The following is a 25,234-nucleotide window of genomic DNA, read 5'->3' as shown; positions in this document are numbered from 1 at the left end:
GGCTTCCCCAGTTAAGGACTCTTTGCAAAGACGAAGAGACATGGCCGCTTCTAGAACATGTTTCTAGGCTTAATTGTTATTGCCTTATGAAGCTGCCTCTTACTGTCCAATATCCGTAGGCTTGTGAGAATTGTTGTATATGTAAGCTTTTCTATTTGCACTACTCAATTTGTGTAGAAGTGCTTATTATATAAAGCATATGCTTGAGCAACAGGTTGATGAAAACAAGCTTGGTGGAGAACCTTTGCAGAGACATCTTGATGAGAAGAGTCCGAAACAACTTCGAAGTGCGTGCCAATATCTGTGTAATTTACTCCTTGCAAATATGATCCTCGCCTGAGATTGCTTGCACTTTTTATGGAACATTATTTTCAGCTTCTTTGGGATAGGTTAGGTCATATCATGCCTAGAAGAGTTGTATACCTCTTTGCTTGCTGGAGACAGGTCATATCATGCCTAGAAGAGTTGTATACCTCTTTGCTTGCTGGAGACAACAATTTGACGGTTTTTGACATAACTAATAAACTTGACACAAAGTATAGGATTAAAGTTGAGAAATCTGACCCCATTTAATTAAATTGGTCAAATTAAAACTAACATTATAACCTTATAACCTTAAACCCATGCCTTGATACGATCCAAATCCAACACACAAACACGAATTGTCACCCCTAATGTAGTAGTGAAAACAATGGCTTTGGAGAGGAACAATTGTAGTTTTAAGGACCGTATGAGGACAATGGTAAAAGTAAAAGGCATTTTTTTCTCAATACCATCTATCGTTGAATAGCTGCCATTGATTGCTTTTACTTTTTCTAGCTTTCATGATTTTCTTTTCTTTTTCTGAATGTGTTTCTCTTGTATTACTTATTATGTACTTCAATAGCACATTTGTGCTTTTTATTGAATTTCATTTATTTATCCCAAAAAAAAAAAAAAAAAAACCTTCAAACCAAATAAACAACAAAAAGACAGACATACATATTAAAGAGTTCCGAACACAACAGAGGAAATCGATGTAATTGACCAAAACGACATCCAAATATTCACATGTGGGTATTGTATGATTTTCGAGCTTGAGACTATATACACTTCAATTGCAAATCATGCAGGGTTAAACAATTAAAATTCAATGCCACAATTTATCTGAACAGAGAGGGAAGGTCGACCAACACTGGAAAGAGGAGTATCAAGTCTCACAACTATCCCAGAATTCCCAACATTTCCATTCCACTTTGACCTACCAAGCTGCATAGAAATATAAAGAAGGGGAAAAATCAAATTCAAATATACTGGATATTTTTATGGAACAATTGAAGAACAATATCATTACTGACTAAAGGTCCAATTTATTAGGTTCACAGAGAAGTAAAATAAAAAGGACTCGCATTTTTTTTTTTTTTTGACATGTCCACACAAGGAAAGGGGGAGGGGAGATTCAAACTCGTGACCTCCGCTTCATGAGACGTGGTTTACAGCTGATTGAGCTACCCCTTGGTGACAAAAGGACTCGCATTTAGCCAAGAATCAAAGCAATGATCCTATGAAGTTACAACTGGTCGTTTATGGAAAATGTTCCAAGACACCAGGTAGGAACTGTTACTACAGAAACTACATCACCGTCTCAATAACAAGAAATATTCTCAATTAATAAGTTAAGGGAATAATATCATGTCATTATAAGATTTATATCTTATGCAAGCAAGTACTAAATGGCTTAGGAAATCAAATTATTCAATAGTAGAGGTGAAAGAAAAGGAATCTGAACCAAAAAATCCAACATAAGTCAATTCAAATATGTAGTAGAAGAATTGGAAGTGTGGTCTATAGGCCTAAGCAAGTTCCAAAATCAGTACATAATAAGCAAGGAAAAGAAAAACTTGTAGCACGAAATATATTTTACCGAAATCATGATGATATCTTATTGGTGATTATAGACCATCACATAAGATCCTAATAGTACATACCTCAACATCACTGTTGAGAAACATTACTATTATTCTTTTTCTTTTTTTAAGTAAAACATTATAGGCCCATCACTTTGCCTGTCAATAATATATTTAACCACTATGTTCATTTTATGAAAATTATTCTCTTCAAATACTAAATCAAATTTACTATGTAAAACTTCAGAGATGCGAAGGTGGTACATGTTTTAGTTTTTGCAATGGTAGGTGAAATCCTATTCCCTTGACCAACATGGATAGCAAACTACTGTGAAGGCCATGACTTACAGAGATAGACGCAAATGCAGAAGGATGCGTCAAGAATGCACATCCAAATATCAAATTCAGTTGCTCCTTCACTGAATGAATAAGTTCCGCCCGCAACCCAGGACTGCTTCCACCAAAAGTGGGGCATAAACTGACCATGGTAAAGTTTAACAAGAAACATGTGAACACCAAAGTTTCAAGCAAAAACAATACAAGATGGAAGCAAAGCATACCACTGATGATTTTGCGATAACCGCCTACATATATAATCACTGTGCAGCGAACAAACCAAAATGGAAAAGAGAAATATGTATTCTGAAGACATAAGCATAATTGCAATGTAAGACAGGAAATGACAACATGGCTGATTTTATGTTCGTCATGTAGCTTGAAACCAAAGGTGGGATTTCTTTTTTAATTGCATCCAATTGCGGCTTTATATCTCTTTCTGGTAGAGCATCAGCAAAAGGGCTCTCATTTGGATCTAAGATTATCTTGATAGGAGTATTCATGTGACGTGGCTTAACCAAAAGGCTAGATGGATAAATTACACCAACCTCCCTCTGGGTTTAGGAAAATGACAGGAACTCACCTTCTATTTTCAGAAACATAACCCCTGAGGCTGCTAATGGCTTACACTGCTAACGGAATAATAAAAAAAAAATATTTGAGCAAATATGTGAACACCTTTTTCATATGACTAACTTGCCCTTGGGTTAGCTCTTGCACACTCATGCTTGAAGAAGACATCATGACCTGGAATCTTTCAATCTTTGCTTGTTCCTCTCTTGCACCAGCTACAGAGATTTTTTACATTGAATAACTTCTATTTTTTCTGATTTCCTTGTCATCTAACCAGTCCAGTTAGTAATCATCACCTGAAATTACTTTTGATGGAAATCTATTTTAAGAAAGACTACAGTGTCACAATTTCTAACCACATGTGAGCATAACCATTTCATAATGCTGTATCTATTATATGGATCAAGAATCTTAATGGACAATTTTTTTTCTGAAAATAGAAGGTAATCCCCTAATATTTCCCTAAACCTCGTGGGAGATTGTTATAATTTACCTTAAGGTAGGATATTATATGGAAATACATTTTCCTTGGACAATCATATAAGAAATATTTACTGTTGAAGAAAGAAAAGCATGAAAAGTAACCTTCATACTACACATTGTCCATCAATAAATAATAGCCTAAAATGCACTCACAACTCCCCGAACATTCATTAAGTTCCACTAAAACACCCTTGACCTAAATTTCGTTGATTTACTCTCAAACTTATAAAATGGTGCAAATCAACCATGCTGTTAGTCTGCCGTTCAAATTGCTGATGGCTCATGTGATAAGGACAGGAAATTACACAAATCCAAATAATGTTGACTTGCACCTTCCTGAAAGTTTAGAGGTATAAAATTGACTAAAATTTAGTTTAGCCCTGGTAGTGCAATTCAATGAAAGATCCGGAGGTGCTAATGCATTTTAGCCTAATACTAAATTACCTTTTTTACCCTCAATTTAAAAGAGGCAATGCATGTAAATCACCTGAATTGGATGGTTGGCCTCACCATGAGACCAGATCTCTGCCAAGCCAAAGCTTGTGCAAGACCAAATGTAAATGACTTGTCAGGCCATTGAACCATTGGTGTGATGCGCGTTCCCCACTTATTCTGGGAAAAAATAAAAAAGTAAATCTTAGGTTCATTCACATACACGGCAATGTAGAGTTACTAGTGAATTGTATCAGAACACTTTAGATTCATTGAGAAGAGAATTTCACTAAGAATTATTTTTCTGTAGCTTGTTACAAGTTTGCAATCTCACCTTGCAAGAAAAGCTGAATCTCATTTCTCCTGGATATTGACCCTGAGCTTGTAGAAGGCCCCCACAAATAGGTAGGAAAGCACTTGTAGTAAGCCCCTCACCAGATACATAGGTCAATTGCCCATTTGGAAATTGTAAATCTACAAATGACTGGGGAGAGAGAGAGAGAGAGAGAGAGAGAGAGAGGAGAAGAAAATTGATCAGAAACTTCACCCCAACAAGCTGACAATAAGACATGTTTCTTCAACTCTACTCATATCTTCATTTATTATTAGAATACCACTATAACTACTCAAGACAGCTACAGCTGCAGAAATTGATTTTCAAACAATATGAGGGAGTTCATTCATGCCTTCACTAAGTCAATCAGTACTTGGTACGCAGTGGCTCTTCAAGAAATCTAGGTAATTAAATCATTGTTGGTAAATATTCATTTTCAAAAGAATAAATATGATAGCATCACAATCAATACTTTAAGTACTGGCTCTCCAATAACATTACCCAGCATATTTTCCAAGTGAATGCATACTTAAATTATTGTCCTGATCTCTAATATCACATAAAGAGTTTATCTACTCATTTTTCTAATTTATTTGCTTCGACTATTTGTGTAGAACTGTAGGACTTCAGAAGTTAATTATGACCCGTTAATAAATGCCTGTACATCTTTTGTTTTCTATCTTAACTGATTCTAAATTCTACGAAAGGTTGTTTTCAGTTATCAGAACTCTCATTCTAGCCCCCGAGTTGGCTTAGGTGGTAATGGTAGGGTAAGGTTGAGTTGAGTCTTGAGTTCAATCATGCAGAGCAAAACTAAATTATCTTTGCTGGCCCTCTCAATTTCAATGATGCAAGACAAGCCAGAAAGCAGGACCATCCAAGTCCTATGAATAAAAAGGAAGCCTCAATGAAAAATGAACTGAACATATAAATCCATCGAAAATTAAATTAATAACAGCTAAACTGTCCAAAATCTAGCCCTGTGAAGAAGGCATCAAAAAATAGAAAATTTTGAACATATAAACTATAATGTTCTCGTAGAAGTCATTAAACTTACACAAGCTAAGGGATTGAGGCAGAGCATTGACATTAACAGCCACCTTCTATGCTTTGACCACACAGCTGGACAAAGTGAGTGCATTCCGTTCTGAAGATTAAACAGATGAATATATAAGTACAAACCAAGGGAGAAAAATCTGGAGAAGCATCTAAGATGAAACCTAATTACAATAGAGTAACAAATAGAAGGGAAAACAACGAAATATTAGACGAAACAGGATGCCACTGAATCTATCATTATCATACATGGCACCAATACTTAAGTTCTTGGAGATAAGGCAGCTTCAACACGATGCACTGCTGTATCACAAAATGCATTGTACTTGAAAGAAGTAGTGATTCATACAAGTGTTCTGACCAACATCATTTAAAGAACATATTTCTAGTTAAGAATACAAGTTTCACACACATTATGCAGGAGGTGATTTGGTGGCTGTTGTAACATTACATAAAATAATGTTTTCCCCCTTTTTAGAAGTAATAAATTGCATTAAAAAGGTGAGAAGGGGTGCAACCCTAGTACAAAGGATGAATACAAGAGAAACACCCAACAAAAAATTTCAAAAAACTCCTTGTTAAAATATAGTTATATATATAGTAGAGAGAACTCAAGAACAAAAGCTTCAGCAGCATCAACTCATTTCACCCCTCAAAAGTACACCACATTATACACAAAGGAATTGCCTTCCAAATTCCACCGCTACAGTGTAAATTGTTGAGGTTCAATCATACTCTCTTCGGTAAATGACTTTGGCGTTATGGGCTTTAGAGAGAGGCTTGGTGGAGAGTGGTGGTGGACTCCAAATATGGAAGTTCATGGGGAGGGTGGTATTCCAGTGAGCCCATCGGAGCATATGGGGTGCATTTTTGAAAGAATATTAGGAGGGGTTGGGGAAAGTTTTGTAGTCATACTAGATTTTAGGTGGGAGATGGATCCAAAGTTAGATTCTGGCATGATCCTTGATATGGGGATACAATCCTTAAGGAAGCCCTTTTCCAATTTTATTTGGTATTTCTAGCATAAAAGATGCTTCTATCACTACTCGTGAAATTATTTGGAGTGCCATTCAGTGGAACATGAGCTTTACTAGAATGGCGAATGATTGGGAGGTAGAAGCCTTTGCCTCGTTCTTCAAAATGTTGTATTTAGCAATAATGAGACGGGAAGGGGAGGAAAAGTTGTGGTGGGCCCTATCCAAAAAGGGTTTGTTTGGTGTTAAATCTTTCTACAGTGTCATGGGTTGTTATGATTGTCTTTTTTTTTTATAAGTAATAATGCATTAAAGAGCGCAGAGGGGCCCAACCCAAGTATACAGGTAGTATACAAGAGAGCGACTAAGGAGGGTTGTTATGATTGTCTTTTTCCCTTGGAAAAGTGTTTGGTGGACTAAGGTTCTATTGAGGGTGGCCTTTTTGTGTAATGGCCCTAAGAAAGATCCTTACCATGGACAATCTCTAGAAGCAGCGCATCATTGTGGTTGATAGGTATTGTATGTGCAAAGGGGATGGCGAGTTCGTGGACCATTTTCTTTTTCATTATGAGGTTGTTTGGGCCATTTGGAATGTTTTTCTCAGTCAATTTGGGTTGCCTTGGGTTATGCCTAGACAAGTATTTGATTTGTACGCTTGTTGGTGGACTGCCGATAACACTCGGAGTGCTACGGAAGACCTTCGTGCCTTTGTGGTGTCTATGAAAGGAAAGAAATTAGAGAAGTTTTAAGGACCACGAGAGGACTTTAAAGGAGATTTAAGTATTTATTTTTCAATATTTTGTATCTTTGGACAGCTGCTTATGTTTATCATGTAGTGATTAGTTACCATGATTTTCTTTTTCTTTTTGCTCCTACTAGTTATGTGGTTTCTCTTGTATACTTTTTTTTGATAAGTAATAAGAAGTTTTATTAAAGAAAGAGAAAAGCGAGAAGCGCCCCTAATTACACACGAAGTATACAAAGGGGGCCAAAGCGAACCCAAAGCAAAACCCCAGCACACCCACCCAAAAAAACCAAACAACCACCCAAAAACCCTCAAACAAACACACCAACGCAAAGCCCACTAACCAAACACCCTCATCCCTTCACAAAAGACTATGACACTATAATCCTGCCCTTCCTTCTCCTGGACGACGCACTAGCATTGCCATAGTTAACAGAGCTTTCTAAATTAAACAGCTCTCTTTTGCTTTTATTCCTAGGCCTTTTTCCTTTAGCCCTAGGCCGGGCGACGTCCATAACCTGGAGAAAATCCGCTGAATATGGATCCTCCTCTTCACCGCAACCCAACTCCCAATCAAGGGGATCGGGGGGCAGCTCCCCAAACTTGAAGGCTTCCTCCAAGACTGAAGAGTTGTCACCCACTACTTCATCATCCTTAATAGCCACATGCGATGAAGACTGAGACTCCCTTATCTCTTTCGGACTTTGGTTAAGAAACCCTCGCCGTAGAAAGCCCCTCATTGGATTAGAGTTCTTAGAATCAGGCTTTCTTATAGCCACCTGACCGTGTGCAACCTCTGAAGAAGCCTGAGCAACAAACCCTGCAACTGGTGGGTAATGTATCTGCGGAGCACTAAAAGATTCCACCGCCTCAAGAAGAAGAGAATCATTCACCCGAATTCCTCTTTCTTTCTTAGCTCTCCGGTAGTATCTCAATATTTGCTTATATATAGGAACCCCACTGCCCAGAGACATGCGTAACCTCGCTCCCAAAGCTAACGCCCCTGCAGAATTTGCATCATGATTTTCCGGCAGAACCATCTGCCCAGATGATAGTGTAGAAGAGGGCGGGACCGAGACACGTCCTCCTAAAAACCTCTCAATTTCTTTCTTCATAGACGCCAAATTCTGTTCCTCCTCAGGGGACAACACCTCACGAGCTTCCTTGCTTGCCTGACGAAAAGACACCTCCAAGTCCTTCAGTATTGCCATATGCGTGACATCGTCCTTAACCACTTCTCGAAAAGACGCAATCAGCCATTTTTGTGATTTGTTCAGACCAGAATCAACAATGGCATCAGAGGTGAGTGTCGGCGAGGAAAGAGGGACAGAAACCTCCTCAGCCTCAGCCACTATCACACCTGCGGAAGAATCAGCAGACGAGGAAAGGGCTGAGGTAAGAGGGACAGAAGGAGGGTCACCGGCATGGGCTGGCTGGAAGCCGGCATGAACAGGAGACACTCGCTTAAAATCCGAGGCTCTGTCCCCCCGCTTAGCTATCGCAGCCCCTGTCTCCCTGTGAGACAGATAATCATCACTGCCCAGAGCTATGTCTTGCACTGACAACCCAGGAGCCTCAGCAGATGAAGGAATCACCGGAGATGTCACCGGCGAGGTCGACCCAGAAACCGCCGACAAAGCAAACTCAGAACCTGCCGACGAAGCAAACCCAATACCCTCCGACGAAGAACCCAAACTCGACATCACATGAGCAGCCGCACCCGCGGGAACCACTGCGTTAGAGACCACAGAAGTCGCCGGAAAAGACCCCGGATTGAACATCGGCGAGGCAGAAACGAGCAGCGACGACGACTGCTCCGATTGGGCAGACCCAAGACCCGCACGAATCCCAGAAGCAGACTTGCGTCCAACTCTCCGCCTAAACCCAACAATAAGTTTAGGCTTCAGGCCCGTCCTAAAGCAGGCCCGGTCCAGAACAGGCCCAGGCTTCGCAAGAAGCTTCTTCCAACGACCAGGAACCCAAGAGCCTTCAAACCAAGAATTGGGCTTAAAGCCCAGTCCGATAGAGAAGACCCGAATCACATCAGCCCTAAGATTATTCAGATACGCCTTCAACGAGCGCACAACCCTAATCAACTTCCTCGCTGGATCGCCGCCACCACCCTTAACCAACTCAGGACAGCCCACCATCGGAAACTGAGCGCCAACCGGCTTCACATCACCAGAATCCTCGGACAGCACCGCCGCATAGGACCGATTCGAAATAGCATTCGGTAGACCCCCTAAACCCTTCGTCTTCGCTGCGAGAAACACCAAAAATTTCCGTAGTTCATCCACAAAGCAGCGCCAACCCCAACCTTCACGGCCCTCAGGGAGCCAAATCACCCCTTTCCGAACACCATCAGCAAAGACCCCGGCCACTAAGAACCGACCGGCCTTATTGCAGCCCTTATGGATCTTCAAAATCATCTCATCCTCCCGAAATGATTTGGCGAAGAACTCCGACCCGTGAGATTTTAGCGCCTCCTCCACCATGTCCGCCAGCCAATCGGAACATCGGAGGCTCAGAGAAAAAGAGCCAGAGAACCCTTTTCTCTTTTCTTCCAAGCGCAACTCAGGCTTGCCCGCTTTCGCCAAAAAGGAGAACGATTTAGCTTCCACAACAAATCTTCGCTCCATCCTGTCCATTGCAAACGCATCCCACAATCCCGAACCTAGGTCTAGCGGAAACGCGCCTGCACGCGCCTCCGCTAGAGAGGAAATAGAGAAAACTAGGAGAATTCTAGAGTGAGAGTCTCTCGTCTAGAGAGAGAAAGACTTGTGTTTCCAATTTTTTTTTTTTTCTCTCTTGTATACTTCCTATGTACATGGGGGCTTTACGCTTTTATTGATATCTCAATTACTTATCAAAAAACGTTCACATGAAGTTACAGTTAGCGCTCTTTTCTTAGCTTTTTCATATTCTTTTTTTTTTCTTTTCTTTTCATTGTGGCAACTTAGAATTTTAAGCTCCAGACAACAAGAGGTGGTTTAATTGCATTAAAAGTGCGGAGAAACTATTAATCAATCATACATCCTCATTCTTTCTAAATCTTCTGTAGAAGTATGAATCCATTTAAACAGATGCCACAAGGTGTACTAGGTTATGAAGGTTATTAAAGAAGAGGAGCCATGGACATGTCAACTAGTATCATCATAATCATAAAAACAGGGATGGGACTTGGGCTTGACCAAAGGCTAGTTAACAGAAGTTAAGCAAGAAAGTCCAACAAATTTATCGAAATATCAAATCTGCCACTTGGCATGAACAAATTTTACCAGCTGGCCACATCAGGTTCCAGTAAAAATTCCAAAATTTTACCGCCATGGACGTATTACAATGTTTGACCATTCACAAACAAACCAAATCTTGTGATAAGGAGCTTAGCTTGCAATAGGAGGTGTTTCTTCTTCCGCATTTCACGATATTTTATATCTTGGTTTTCTATTTCCTTTCTTTTTGTGACCTCTTATATACTTTCCGTGTACTAAGGCTACAACCCTTTTTTTTTCAATATAATTTTTTTTTTTTTTTTTTGATAAATAAGCAAAATATCATTAAAAGCGTATTATTTCTACTTATCAAAAATAAACGCAAGCCTTGAAGTTCTTTGACAAGCAGGTCATACAATGAAAGAAACCAAGGAAAACTCGTAAGAAGTTGGGGAACATAGTCCAACAGGTTAAATAACATTTCATATCTGTCATTCTGACACGGACAAATTTTACAAGCTATGGCATGTCAAGTACCAGGAAAGATTCAGTTTCTACAGCTAATGAATTGCATGGATGTATCACAATGTTTGATTTCAAAACCAAACCAAACTATGGAACAATAAGATGAAGAATGCCCACTTCCAAGCCCTCGATTTCTTTAACAAGCAGGTCATACCATGAGAGAAACAAGGAAAACTTATACGCAGAGCTGGAGGTAGCTGGTTGTTAGAAGTTTCTCAGTTATAAAGTGGGCACAAGCCATTTTTGCATCTCCAAATAACAGATTATATATTGTCATTTGCAAGACATGTAATGCTTTTAGAGGTCATTCAGTCTAGCTAGGCCATTTTCATTTGATTAACTCTCATACACTGCCAACTCCAAATAGGACATGCTACCATAACAATTCTGGCAAAAATCTTTGGTGGAAAGAAGGAATTGAATGATATTGTTGAATCAGGATAACATGTCTTCTTCTGGCATGGAACATAGACATATAGCATATTATGATCATAGACAGGGAGCATTTGGGCAAATTGCTCTGAATATTTGAAGGCATACCAGATTTAATATCATTTTACACTATCACCTTATCACCATGGAAGTCAAAACCATAGAGAAAGCAAAAAAGTAGACACCCACAAAGTGACAAAATTGCCACCCTAATGCAAATGACAAAGGGATAGAAAAATTCTATATTATAATAAAGGATAACATATCAAACCACAAAGAGGGCCACCTAATGTAAATGCCGAGTATATTAGACAAGGCATCATTAAGAAGTTAATCGAGAATGGCATATTTGGCAACATTGAAGAATGTCTGAACATATACATGGATAAAAAAAAGATTAGCAGACATACAGATTCATGGCTGCAATTATTTATCTATCCCTTTGTCAGTGGTTGTAGTATTGTCCGACATGCAACAGGAACTAGCAAATAGGAAGTCATACTCAAGTACTTCATATCAAATAAAGTTCAATTCCTAGGCCAAGTAAACCTAACAGAGAAGGGGAAAAGAAATTTTTCGTCACTGGATGGATATTTTCCTTCCAAAATCCTCCTTCCAGAAGCTTCTAACCGATGGGCCAAACAATTGTTATGGCCAAAAAAAAAAAAACCAAAACCAATGGGTCAAGCAGTTTCTCATTGAAAACCATGTGAAGGATAATCCATTATCACATGATAGAAGCAATCCTTAACTGCAAGCAGCCTCATACTAAAACTTCAAAAAAAAAATTACAATAAAAAAAAATAATACAACAAACAAATGTCACTTTAAAGTATGTTTTGTAGTAAGGAATAAATATTTTGTTAGAATCAAGTCACAGGTTGTATACAAGAGGTCCAACTAAAAATTACAATCTAAAATTTTAATAAATCAGGAAAATCCAAAAATGAGGAAGGGGAGACACTCTAGAAGGCAACAATCCAGTCATATGATCTCAGAATATGGAATTCAGCTTTATCCTGTAGTAGGTATAGAGAGCTTAGCAATACAAATCCCAAGCATATTAACTTATCCTCTACCCTGTCACAGACTTTCAAACTTGTTGCTTATATATTTATATGCCTTCTTATGCAGTTACTTATGCACTCCATAAGTCTTAAAACAAAACATAAAGAAAGTAGGTTGAAAGCTCTGGGAGTATTTGAATCATTTGGGAAGGAACTACAAAAAGCTGACAACTCTGGATATCTCAGGAGGCTGTTTCTCATTAAATCTCCACAAGACAGCATTTTAGCATGAAGTTTGTGTGACCTTGTTCAAATATAATTGATGAATTGAGTCATCCATATAATAAAATAATGTAGGACACTAAAGGTCATCATACCTTCCTGTCGTATCCATACCAAAGTAAATGCTGCTTTGACAAATGGACTGGCAAAAGAAGCGTTGAATCACGAACAAAGAGTACTGGACCAAGTTGGACGAGGAAGAGAGATGAATTCTGATTTCCAGATGTAGAGCTGCCCTGTGACGCCTCTACTCTCCATAAATCTCCCCTTGCAACCAAAGAACTTTCTACGTCGTGTGTTCTGCTGTCATAGGTCGATGTAATATTAATGATCCCCTGCATCAACAAACAAAAAATAAAATAAAAAATGAACCATTCACAATATTTTAAAACTAAAAAATACGGTGATCAAATTGAACAATATTTGCATGCATCCCTCCTACTGTACATCAGATAAAAAGCTCACAAATGAGATACAACAAACAAACAAACTTTTGAAGTGGGGATCTAGTTGTAAGATATCTAATTTTTTTGATAAGTAATAACCAGTCTAATTAAAAGCGTAAGACGTCCCAAGGTACACGGGGAATATACAAAAGGATCACCTAACTAGAAAAAGAAAAGCGAGCAAGGAAATCATCATAACTAATCGATAACGGGGACAGATGTGCCACAGTCCAAAGATACAAAGTGTGAAAACAAGAGGATAAAATGTCCTCCAAAGATCTCTCAAAATCCTCAAAGCACCTATTATTCATTTCCGGCCATAAACACCAAAAAAGATACGTAGGCACCTTTTTCCACACCACAACACTCCTCCGCCTCCCAGAAGACCAACAACAGGCTACCATATCAAATACCCGTCTAGGCATCACCCAGACCATCCCAAAGCGACTAAAGATGGCATACCACAGAGTAGAAGCAACCTCACAATGAAGAAAGAGATGATCTACCGCCTCCTCCCTCCTGTTGCACATGCAACACCTGTTTATCACAATGACATGACGCTTCCTGAGATTATCCAAGATCAGAATTTTGCCTAGAGCCGCCAACCAAACAAAAAAAGCCGCTCTCGGAGGAGCTTGCGTCCGCCACACACTCTTCCAAGGGAATCTCCTACCCTCATTGCAAGCCAAAGAATAAAAGAGGGCCTTAACCTTGAATAGACCTCTTTTGGAAGAAATCCACCACAATCTATCTCCACACCCTTGTCTCACTCTGACAAAATGCAACACCTGTAGAAAGGACGCAAAGACTTCCAACTCCCAATCATGTGCCTCTCTAGTGAAACTCACATTCCACTGATTTGAACCTCCCAACATCTCCATATTAGCCGCAACTGAAGCATTCTTCTCACAAGCAATTCCATATAAAACTGGAAAGACTACCTTGAGAACCGAATCACCACACCACAAGTCATGCCAAAAGCTAATCCCCGTTCCATCCCCCACCACATGTCTAGTAAAGCCTTTGAGAGTCTCCCACCCTTTCTTGATATTCTTCCACAACCCCAACCCATAAGCTCCTCCAGCCTCAAGAGAGCACCACCTGCCCCATAAGCTCCCACACTTCAAATCTACCGCCACTCTCCACCAAGCATCTCTCTCAATCCCATAGCGCCACAACCATTTCCCTAAAAGTGCACGGTTGAACACCATTAAATTTTTGATACCCAACCCTCCCTCCTTGATTGGAGTGCAAACCTTCGTCCAATTTACCAAGTGAAACTTGAACTCTTCGCCTATACCACCCCATAGAAATTGGCGTTGTAGCTTCTCGATGTGCTTAGCAACTTTCACCGGGATAGGGAAGAGAAACAAATAATAAGTGGGCAAATTAGCCAGGGTGCTCTTGATAAGGGTGACCCTACCACCCTTCAGTAAATACATCCTTTTTCCAGCTAGCCAACCTGTATTCTAACTCCTCAATAACACCATCTCAAATATGCTTGGCCTTATAAGAGGCTCCCAACGGAAGACCAAGATACTTTACTGCCAAAGAAGCAACCCCGCATTCTAAAATGCCGGCTAACGTACCCACTTGCTCCACATTCCCCACCGAAATTAAAACAAACTTAGCTAGGTTTACCTTCAACCCAGAAGCAGCTTCAAACAGCAAAAACACGCTCCACAAATAACACAACCGGCTGAGCATAGCATTGCAAAAGATCAAAGTGTCATCGGCAAACAGAAGATGTGAGAAAGAAGCATTACCAACTGTGAATCCTTCTAGCAGTCCCCCGTGCGCCGACACTGAGATCATCTTGCTCAGAACCTCCATCACGAAGACAAACAACAACGGAGAAAGAGGGTCCCCTTGTCTCAATCCCCTAGAGCTACTATAAAAACCATTAGGGGAACCATTAACCAGAATCGAAAAACGCGCCGAAGAAATGCAATGTTCTATCCAAGAGCACCATTCCCCCTGAAACCACACCTCCTAAGCAAATATAACAGAAAATCCCAATTCACATAATCATAAGCTTTTTCTAGATCCATCTTACAGATCACCCTTGGCTCCCCCGACCTCAACCTACTATCAAGGCATTCTTAGAAATCAAAATAGGATCTAGAATTTGCCTACCCTTAATGAAGGCACTCTGCGATTTGGAGATAATTTTATCCAACATTATCTTCAATTTGTTTGCTAACACCTTCGCAATGATTTTGTAAATACCTCCCACCAGGCTAATCGAGCGAAAATCTTTGAGGTCAATAGCACCTAGCATCTTCGGAATAAGCGAAATAAAGGAAGCATTGAGGCTCTTTCGAACATCCCTCTTGCATGAAAATCCCCAAACACCTTCATAATGTCCACCCTCAGAACATCCCAACAAACTTGGAAGAAGTCCATAGAAAACCCATCGAGACCCGACGCCTTGTCGCCGTTCATCTTAGACACTACCTTCCTAACCTCTTCCTCTTCAAAGTCTCTCTCCAACCATCCAGCCTCAACCTCCGAAATGGAGTCCAAGGATATACCATCCACCCTCGGCCTCCACCTACATTGCTCAGAAAAGAGCTTTTGATAGAACTCTACAATGTGCTCACTGATCTCTGTCTGATTAGAAGAAGGGTTCTCTCCAATCATAAGTGTATCAATAGCATTATGCCTTCTATTAGAGTTGGCTATGGAGTGAAAGAATTTAGTGCACTTATCACCTTCCTTCAACCACAACACCCTCGATTTCTGCCTCCAACTCACTTCTTCCATAAGAATACACTTCTCTAATTCTCAAACCACCTCCACCTTCCTCACTAACTCCTCATCATCCAATGCCCTACTTTCTTCATGCAAATCAAACCCCCGGAGATCTTCAAGGAGAATTCTCTTATTCGTTCCTATGTTGCCAAACACCTCCTCATTCCACCTCTTCAAATCTAGCTTCAAAGGCTTGAGCTTGCGAGCAAAAACAAAGCTAGGCGTACCTTGGAAAGCATAGGACTCCCACCATTGTTTCACAAGAGCCACAAACCCTTCCGCTTTAAGCCACATATTCTCAAACTTGAACAGCCTTCTCCCCCCTAGACACATCCCCCGTGTCAAGAAGAATTGGGAAATGATCCGAACAAAGGCGCGACAATCGCTCCTGCATAACCCCCGAAAACCAGGCTTCCAACTCTGGGGACACAAGAAAGCGATCTATCCTTGACCACATGGGAGGATCATGAGAAATCGACCAAGTAAAGGAGCCCCCCGCAAGAGGAAGATCCATCAACCCTTGTTCAGAAATAAAATCTGAGAACTCCATCATAGCATAATCCAGGTGAACTGTACCTGATCTTTCACTAGGGAATCGAGTTACATTGAAATCTCCCCCTAAGCACCATGGCAAATTCCACAAACTTAGAACACCTGCCAACTCATCCCAAAGAAACCTTCTATCCCTATTAGAGTTCGGACCACACACCTGCAAATGCCCAAATTGAGTGATCCACCACATTCCTAAAAGTCACAGCCAAAGTGTAAACCCCTACACATTCTTCTATCTTTTCCACCACCCTATTATCCCACATGATCAGGATACCCCCCGAGGCCCCATTAGAATCCAAACAACACCAGTCCACATGACTCCAACCCCATAAACTGCGTACAATGTTGCAAGACATACCCTTAAGTTTGGTTTCTTGAAAGCATACAATATCTGCCTTCCAATCTCTAAGCCAATTACTCACCCTCAATCGTTTATCCCTCTTGTTCAACCCTCTTACATTCCAAGAAATAATTCTTGGCTTCATAAAATTACTGTGGTACCCCTCCCCTTCCTATTGCCACGACTAGAGCTAGAACCTCTAGCATCATAATTCACTAAACACTCCAAATTCCTGACCTCCCTCTTACCCTTTGTACCGCTGCCCGAGTTGGCTACCATTGCATTATTTCGGCGTTCCCCCTCCAGGAAAAGTCAAAAGGGCCAGCAATTGCAGTTTATGACTCACATACGATATCCCCACAATGGAATAAATCTCATTTGCACACTGAACTACCCAATCTGAGTAACCCGACACACCCTCTGAAATAGGCGCATAAGAATTTAGAGGAGCATGCCTGTCAAGATTACCAATACTCTGGATCTCATTCCCTGTCTCAACCAAATCAGAGGACCCATGGCAAATGCTAGTGAAGTCACAATCAAGAGGGGAGCACACTACAGGCAAGCCCACCATAGTTGGAGACCCCAAATTACCCAATCTTCACTAACCTTTACTCTGTCCTGGTTTATCTCTCCAGGAGACCAAGCGACCAGCATGTTGTCCTCTGTCAACAGAGGTAACTTCTCCACAGTCGTTGTCGTGCCTCCTCCCAGCAGATTCTGAGGAGTTCCGGCGGACTGGATTGCTAGAATCGGCACACACAAAGAGATTCAGACACTCTAGGGAACCACGCGTAGTAAATTAAAAACTCCAAGCACCATGAATCAAACATTGAACTCACTATTACAACACGTGAGGTTCAGACAGTAGAATACTTTCTTGGTAGGCCAAAACCTTTTAGGGAAAAGACTGTCCAATTTAAAAACCATGTTAGGTTAGACTTCGGTCAAAATAGAACCAATCCAGTAAACACCTAATCAGATAGCTAGAAACCCGAGAATTGTAACTAGCACTCTTAAACCCTCATTCCCATTTTGCATCACTATTTTTGTTTTTCTTGTGATGCGTTGTGTACTTGGGTTGCACCCCTTTTCGCTTTTAATAAAAATTGATTATTTATAAAAAAAAATAATAATAATAAATAAAAAAATTTTAAAAAAAATTAATAAGTAATGTAGTATATATCAAAAAGTGCAGAGAAAGCACCTAAATAGAAGGAGAAAAGAGAACAAGAAAGGAGAAAAAAAAAAATCATAAAGGAAACACCTATTCCGATTTACAGGTCTGTCACTTCATTGCATCCAATCATGATTGAAGATTGGATGGAGCAGGTCTAAAGTAAAGAAGTTTGGAGTTGGCTTAAGTTATTGTTCAAGGCCTATAAAGGTCAGTCTTCCGGTTGATGCTCGCAACACCATGGCTAATTTCTTATCTTAAAGCAACATTTCTGTCAATTAGCAAAGATTGACATTTTACATTGCAAATTGCAAAGTGGAAGGTCCAGAAACTACAGTAGGCTTGATTGTGAGACACTACAACCGAAGGAAACGAATTGTGACATACACCACTAAAAGCACGTAATCAACTACTTTCTTCCTCGCCAAATCCACTTAAGAGCTGCCTAATCTATCTCACTTGATCATTTCCATGATATCCAATACCTTCACCAGCATTATATCAATATAAAACTTCTAATTTCTATTGGCTATTAGCACTTGAAAATGTCACAAGCACAACCATTGCACAAAATGATGAATGAATTCATGTAAATAGTTTCAAAAACTCTTACCTGCGGTCTACCCAGAAGTCCTGCCGTCCTCAGATTAAACCCAGCAACTTCATCATCAAGCGACCCATCAGCACCGCTATCATTCTCCGCAAATCCCAAGTCCCTCAGCCGAGCCGATAACGACCCAATGTCTCCTTGCGCAGTCGCACCCACATCACTCCTCAGCCTACTCCCCTCAACATCCACCCGCACCACCGCCACGGCGTTCTCCTCTGGCCGAAACGGCACCGGCAGCCTCCTGAAAAACTGCTGAACTAACCCATTCAAGCCCGCCCCAAAGTCCGCCCCGGCCTGCCCTATCCTATTCCCGATATCTAGAATCGCCGACACTCCGTTTATCCCCGAGCTATCGGTCGCCAATCCGAAATCTCTTCTCCCGAAAGTCTGACTCGGGAATTCAAGGTCGAAAAGCTTCGAGTTCTGGGGATTGGGCCACGGAAACGACGGAGGGCTCATGTGAGACTGGATCAAGCCCGTGAAGCCCTGCGCGAGCCGGTCCGCCAAGTCCAGACCGTGCCGCTGCACCTCCTCCCATGCCTCGAACGACCTCTCCACCGACATTAGTCGAAGAATTACAACCTTTTCCCTGCTCTTTGGTCGCTCACACCCTCTTCATCCAAGCTAAAATTGATTTTCGAAACAGTGGGTTTAGGGCTTCGATTTAGGGTTTTTGAGTAACAGAGCTCACAGGAATGGTAAAATTTGGGGGCTGAAATTAGGGTTTAGATTTCTCCAGAATTTGAAAGCGTGAATTAGGGATAGGGAGAATCTGAGGTTTAAACGGAGAAAATGGTATGGCAGGCGTTGCAGAAAGAGACAAAGTAGAGAGAGAGGAGTTTGTGTAGGAGATGATAGGCTTGATAGCCTACGCACGCCGGTTGCACAATGCGCACGTGATTGGTGTCGACGCCACGTTAGCGGTAAATACTGTGGCTCGGAGGATAGAGATTTTATTGCAGGGAATGCAGGCGTCACGGCTGGTGAACTTAGATACGGTAACGGCCAATGAGATTTAAGCTGCCCCATTCGCATTTATTTTCATTTTCATAAGAAAGTAATACGAAAATTGCTAATCCTTTAATAGTAATGCTAGAAAGACTATTTTTGTTCATCTTTTATCCTTACAAAGATTATGTAACTTACAAAACGTTTAAAGAAAGTTTGACATTTAAGATAAGAGCAATATAGCTATAATTTATATCATCATCAAAAAAAAAAAAATCATAATTATAAAGCTTTTAAAAAAAATCAAGATGTTAAAGAGAGAAGATGGTGGGGAGATGGGTGGGGGGATTAATGCATTGTAGCAAACCTCTTTTGGTAGAAACATCCAGCAAAGCTGTCTGGTCCAGGAGCTTTAGAGGTTGCACCTGAGAAAAAGCTACTAAATTTCCTCCGTTGTAAATTCCTTTAGTAGTTGCATATTTCTCTCTTTTGTGACACGTGTTTCTACCTCATAAATACAGTCCTCAATTCCTCCGGGCTCAACCGTGCTTCCACCTCCTCCTTAGCATCCTTTCATAAGAAAATCACTCCCCCTCCTCCCCGATAGGATTCACAATCAGCATACCTTCGAATCATTTTTTGTTCCTCAATGATTGAAACAAAGGTTGTTTGATTTTTGTTTCCATCTAAAACAAAAATCTAGGCTTCTTTTTTTTTACCATCCGACAAAGATGTCGAAGTGTCCTAAGATTTTCAAAACCTCAGCAATTCCAATTAAGGATACTCAATGTGCTCAACCACCGCCATTACATTCGTGTAAGATTATTTCGCCCCTGCATAATGATATTCCCCCTTCTCTGCAACCTTTTATTCCCCCTTTTGGCCCTAGCCCAATTCTCGTCTCCACACTTTTCCATTTCTTCCCTAGCCCAGAGTCTTCATTCTTTCCATAATCATTTCCAAATCACTTCCTACTATTTTCCCCTCCCTATCGATCTACCTTTGAGATTGAAACATGCTTTTTTTTATTTTTTATTCATTAATTGCATTGGTATTCGACAATTCTCTACATTGATTTTCACCAATTCTCTCTTCCATTCTATCAAAGGCTTCCAAATTTGCAACAGAGAGAAGAGGGAGAGGGAGAGAGAGAGAGGAACCAATGGCTAGCCGATTATGATAAGAATATAATGGTTGAAATCGATTGAAAATCATAAAATATGGTAACTAAAGGGATAAATCAATCAATTCGAGGGGATTGAACTTCTAATTAATCATTTTGATTGGATCAACCTCTAATTGTTGCATAAAATACTTGATGTTTTTACTCATTGAATTGTCATACGACATCTACGTCATTTTATAGAGAATGTTACAACTTATTCAAAAAAAATAATTATTATATAATAATACCTAAGTTAAGGAGATTGTAATGATATACAATCATTATGATTATGAAAAACATTAAGGGAGGATATTATGAGGATATTTTAGGATCTTATCATCCCCCATCTTTTAAAGCTTTTGAGATAATTGGTAATTTAACAAGGTATTAAAGCCAAAAGTCCTAAGATCGAACTTTCAATTCACTCTCCATTCAAAATTAAATATTCCACGTATTGTGCTTCACTTATTAAAAGGGAGTTTAAGCCTACTTATAAGAGGGAGTGTTAAAGTATTGATTAAATTATCAAATTTACATTTTTCTATCCGCTTAAGTTTTTGAGATAAGTATTGATTTAACAAAAAGGAATATATAATTGCCTAATTTATGTTACATTGAAGGCATGTGATTGAGGTTGACTCATTAGTTTTGATAATTACTCCATTTCAATAAAAGCTAGTCACATTAATGGTGATATAGGATGATGATATCAAGAGGAAACCCCAATATTATGTCAATTGAGTATGTTAATGTAGTAGGGGAAGAATCGTGTTAACAAATTTATTGGATTAGTTAATCATATATAGTTTTGGTATAATATCTTTTCATAAGTAATGTAAGCGTAAGATGCCCCTAAGTATATATACAAATGAGCTCTCATAAGCAAAACCCCAAAAACAGGAAGAACACCCTCAACCCAACCAACCCAAAACGCTCACCAACCCAACACCCACGAGGCATCAAAGCCCTAAACACCCTCAACGCTAACAAGCATGAGCCTTTGCCCTTTCCACGACTAGACTATGATCCCTTCGCATCATAGTTAATAGAGCATTCTAAATTTAGTTTTGGTACAAGTTTCCCCCCACCTGGAGGAATTGCGGGCTGGGGGTGAAGTAGCCATTGCTGTTTCCATTGACGGCACCACTGCGTTGCATACATTGCATTTACATGCTTCCGGGAGAAAGTAGCTTTTTATGCAGCCTGCATCCCTATCTTCATTATGAATGTCTTAAAGTCTTTGAAAATCTAGCAATGCTTTTACCTTGTTGTTTGAGTTGTTTACTGGGAGGCATTTCAGTCTGCAATGAAAGCAGAATACCTGAGATTCATGGCCTGCCTTCTCTGAGGATATCATTCATAATTAGGAACTAAACATGGAGTTGAAGGTACGTAATCAAAGACAAATAACAAAATTTCCACCAGAATTTGCAACAATTGCTTTTCTAAAACACAGGTCATTGGGTAAGGAAGCGTATAAGATAGTAATTGCTCATTCCATGGCTTGAAAGCCTACCTTTTACTGTTCTATTTTGACCCGGAGGGATTGACCTTGTTATTTTGAGCGACAATAGAGGACAAAATATATAAATAGAAAAAAATGCTCATAAAAGCATATAAGCACCGGACTAGACTCACTCTTACAAAACTATGAAAGTGATGATGATTAGTGGGTGATTGACTTTCTTCCCCAAGATTGTTAGAAAATTTATTTATGGTAAGAGTAATGATATACATAATATACCACATTTATATCTCACAATTATTTTACAATGCTAAGTGCCAAACCCAAGTACATGCTATTGCAAGTAATAAAATTCTTGGTAAGACCGAGGTCGATTCATAGGGAATGGTAGATATTCAAGTAAAATTTATATTATCGTGCAAAGAAAAATAAAATGATTTGGTTTTTGTTTTCCACTAAGAGTGGAGCAATAGAGTGATTAGAATAACAAAATTAAATTAATTAAAATAGAGCAAATGAAAAATGAATGAGAAAAATCACTAGGTCTTCAAGGATCCACATAATATTCTATTAAGAATTCTTGAGACAGTTTTAATTTAACTAAGTAGAGAATCAACTCTCCTAATTGGAAGGTTTAACGATAAATTACTAATTAAAAATAAAGTAGATTGAGCATGAGTTTGATTCAAAATTTGATCTCAATTTCATGTTAAAAGAAATTAAGCATTCAATATAAATTCGAATCATAACAAATTAAACAAAAAATAATCATTTGATATAAACAAAAATGGTAATGAATCAAAAACATCTCGTCAACATTGAATCGATTGCAAATTAAAATCATTCCCAACAATCATTAATCTATGAAAAATATTGAACAGGGTCTCAAGAACACAAAATAATAATATTAAGTTTCACCCATAGCCCTAGCTAAAAGATTAGCCCCTCATAATCATGGAAATAAAATCCATGATTAAAAATGCTAACATTAAGCCAAAAAAAAAAACAAAAAAACAAAGGAAAAAAATACTATTGGCCGAATTGGATGAGAACCCAACTTTTTTTTTTTTTTTGACATGTTCACACAAGGGAAGGGGAAGGGAGATTCGAATTAGTGACCTCCGCTTTATGAGGCATGGTCCACAACCGATTGAGCTACTTCTTGAGGATCGGGAGAAAACCCAACTTTCGGACTCAAGCTCTCCCCATCCGTCTCCTCTTGTTCATTTCATTGAATTAATACTTCTTTTAAACTTAAAATTTAGTAATTACATAATACTCTACAACTACTTGTAAAATGAAAGAATTATTACAAAGTAGGTATGAAAATGTTTAATTTAATAAAATAAAATTGCACATTTAAACTATATATTATCACCGATTTGATAGTATCAACCAATATTTGAATCAATTGTAACTTATGAGGGAAAGTTCCTAGCACATTCGTCGTCGTCGTCAAGCTAAATTGATTCTTTATTCCAGCCGGGTTTGTACACGTTAATGGTTCTTTATGCTACCGAAAAGTTTGTCATCTTCAACACTAGAGTGCTGAATTTCGAATTTCTTCTATCTTCCTTCTTTTTTTATTTTTTATGATTATTTTTTGTATCTTTTTTAATGGCTAATTAAGGTAGAATGTGAAAAGATTTTCGTCTAACATTCTTTAGAGATTTCGTCCAATTTTATATGGCGCTTTGATGAAACACTACAAATTGTGTTTGTAAAGACCCATGCATCACATTTACCCTGCTTATGGTTTCTAGCGTACCAGCATTTTTGCCTTATTATTAAGTGTATATATTCTTGATCTCCTCATGATTTTTACTTTGATAAATGCTACACTAATTTTCCTAAAAAATTAATTCTCAAGTGATGTGTTACCATCCCATAAGATTTATTATTTTACGAAATGTGTCATTATCTCATGAGATGATGACATCACTTACAAATCAATTTTTGAAAAAAAAAATGGTAAATATAACTTTTCTCTTTTATTTTTGATGAAACTCGATGTCCAACTGTCCAAATACCCACTCCAATCCCTCGATGGCTCTAGGGGTGTTAAACGAACAAGTCGTTCGCAAGCGAGCTCGGGATCGACTAGTATAAAGCTTGGATAGTGCTCGACTTAATTAATAAATGAGGCGTTTCGTGGACATAAATACTGGCTCAAATATTAAACGAAGTAAGCTCGGTTAGGCTCGTGAGTAGCTTATATAAGACTTAAATTAGTAATTGTTCACATAGTTGCTCATATTAATATTAAAAATTGATAATTTTTTTTTTCCTAATAGCATCATCTTATTATAAAATGATGCATATTCTCTCTCTTCGAAACTAAGTGTCTTGTTATCTTGACTCAGGCTCCATACTCGACTAGCTTGACTAAACAAATGCTCGTATGCAAGCTAACTTCTTGAACCGTTTAACAGTACTTAAAGTTTAAATTTAAAATAAAAATAAATAAATTAAATATAAGAGTCAACTTGACTCGACTTATTAAGAGTATTTGGGTGGCTGCCGGGCTGCGCGGCTACCCCATGGTCTGGAGGTGGCGGCCGGCCACCCCAAGTGGGGGAGGGCTGGCTAGCCAGCTACCTCTTCAATTTTGTTTTTCAATTAATTTTTATTTATAATTTGGTGTATCTAAATTTTAATAAATTTAGCTTAGATGTCACTTTTTTATTGGTTGCACAAAACTCCCCTCGCAATATAAGTTATTCTCATAACTAAGTACACTGGATTTTTGTTGAAACAAGCCCTCTCTCCGTGAATCTGCACAAGAGACCCAAATTGAAACCCACAGCCACTGTACACCGATGAAGAACCCACAGCCACAGCGGTAATTTTTCTCTCTTTTTTCTTTGTTTCCTTTTGATTTCTCTCCCAGCCGTGGAGAGAAGACTCATCAGAAAAAACCAAAGAAAAAACTGAACAGGCCACAAACGAGTCTGGTCGTGTGTCTCGTCGTCGACCGATTTCCTCACCGACGACCGATTCCCGGCGATTCCGCCGGTGATTGACGCTGTATAATCTCCTGGTCTTCCTTCTTCGCCATTTGAGGTTCGTTTTTGAGCCCCTCTACGGTTGATTGTATCAGTATTCCAGATTGAGTTCGAAGACTACCAACCTAAATTCCTTTCTCAGCGGGTAACATAATCTCTCTTTGTTTTCTATCTCTTTGCCTAAATATCTATTTACACTTTGTCTAACCCTCTTTTTGGTTGATGAGAAAATCGAGCTAACGCAAATTCCTTTCTGTTTCATATGCTTTGTCCTTTGGGATTTATTTATTTATTTTTTTTCAGAAAATTTCGTATTGGGTTTTCCTAGAACTGGAAAACTGCCAAATATTTGTGCAAGTTATGTAACTTATGTTGTTTTGAGGCTCCCAAACTGTGACAATTTCAAAAAGTTCTAAACTTAGAATTCTATTACAGTATTCTTGGGGATCAAACTAAGGCTTGTGCTATGTAAATATGTAATGATTAGTTGATTAA

At 39.2% G+C, this 25,234-nt stretch overlaps 1 protein-coding gene across 4 annotated transcripts; it reads right to left on the bottom strand.

The window, feature by feature from the left end:
- Positions 1–984: 984 nt before the first annotated feature.
- Positions 985–19,037, bottom strand: LOC132176348 (uncharacterized). Of its 4 annotated transcripts, none has more exons than XM_059588527.1 (7): positions 18,160–19,037; positions 12,373–12,612; positions 5,102–5,191; positions 4,045–4,194; positions 3,766–3,890; positions 2,235–2,364; positions 985–1,248 (listed from the first exon to the last, which is right to left on the bottom strand). In XM_059588527.1, the coding sequence occupies exons 1-7, from the start codon at positions 18,718–18,720 to the stop codon at positions 1,123–1,125; spliced, it is 1,422 nt and encodes a 473-aa protein (XP_059444510.1). In that variant the 5' UTR covers positions 18,721–19,037; the 3' UTR covers positions 985–1,122. The 4 variants fall into 4 exon arrangements, 2 of the variants coding, with proteins under 2 accessions (XP_059444510.1, XP_059444511.1); XR_009439509.1 differs by lacking the exon at positions 985–1,248 and adding an exon at positions 2,901–3,100 and having other exon boundaries at positions 2,277–2,364; XR_009439510.1 differs by lacking the exon at positions 985–1,248 and adding an exon at positions 2,901–3,091 and having other exon boundaries at positions 2,277–2,364.
- Between the last annotated feature and the right edge of the window lie 6,197 nt (positions 19,038–25,234).

Source organism: Corylus avellana, chromosome ca3 (genome assembly GCF_901000735.1).
Source record: "Corylus avellana chromosome ca3, CavTom2PMs-1.0".
Lineage (NCBI taxonomy): Eukaryota > Viridiplantae > Streptophyta > Magnoliopsida > Fagales > Betulaceae > Corylus > Corylus avellana.
The sequence above is the reverse complement of the archived record's forward strand: the minus strand, read 5'-3'. Positions and strand labels throughout refer to the sequence as shown.

Bases quoted from the DNA above. Each gene is read 5' to 3' on its own strand.
- LOC132176348 (XM_059588527.1), bottom strand. From the start codon at position 18,720: ATGTCGGTGGAGAGGTCGTTCGAGGCATGGGAGGAGGTGCAGCGGCAC. The intron at 5,192-12,372 runs GTATGATGACCT...TTTAATCTTCAG, and splicing joins GGTATGGATACGACAGGAAG to AACGGAATGCACTCACTTTG. The intron at 3,891-4,044 runs GTGAGATTGCAA...ATTTTTTCCCAG, and splicing joins GATTCAGCTTTTCTTGCAAG to AATAAGTGGGGAACGCGCAT.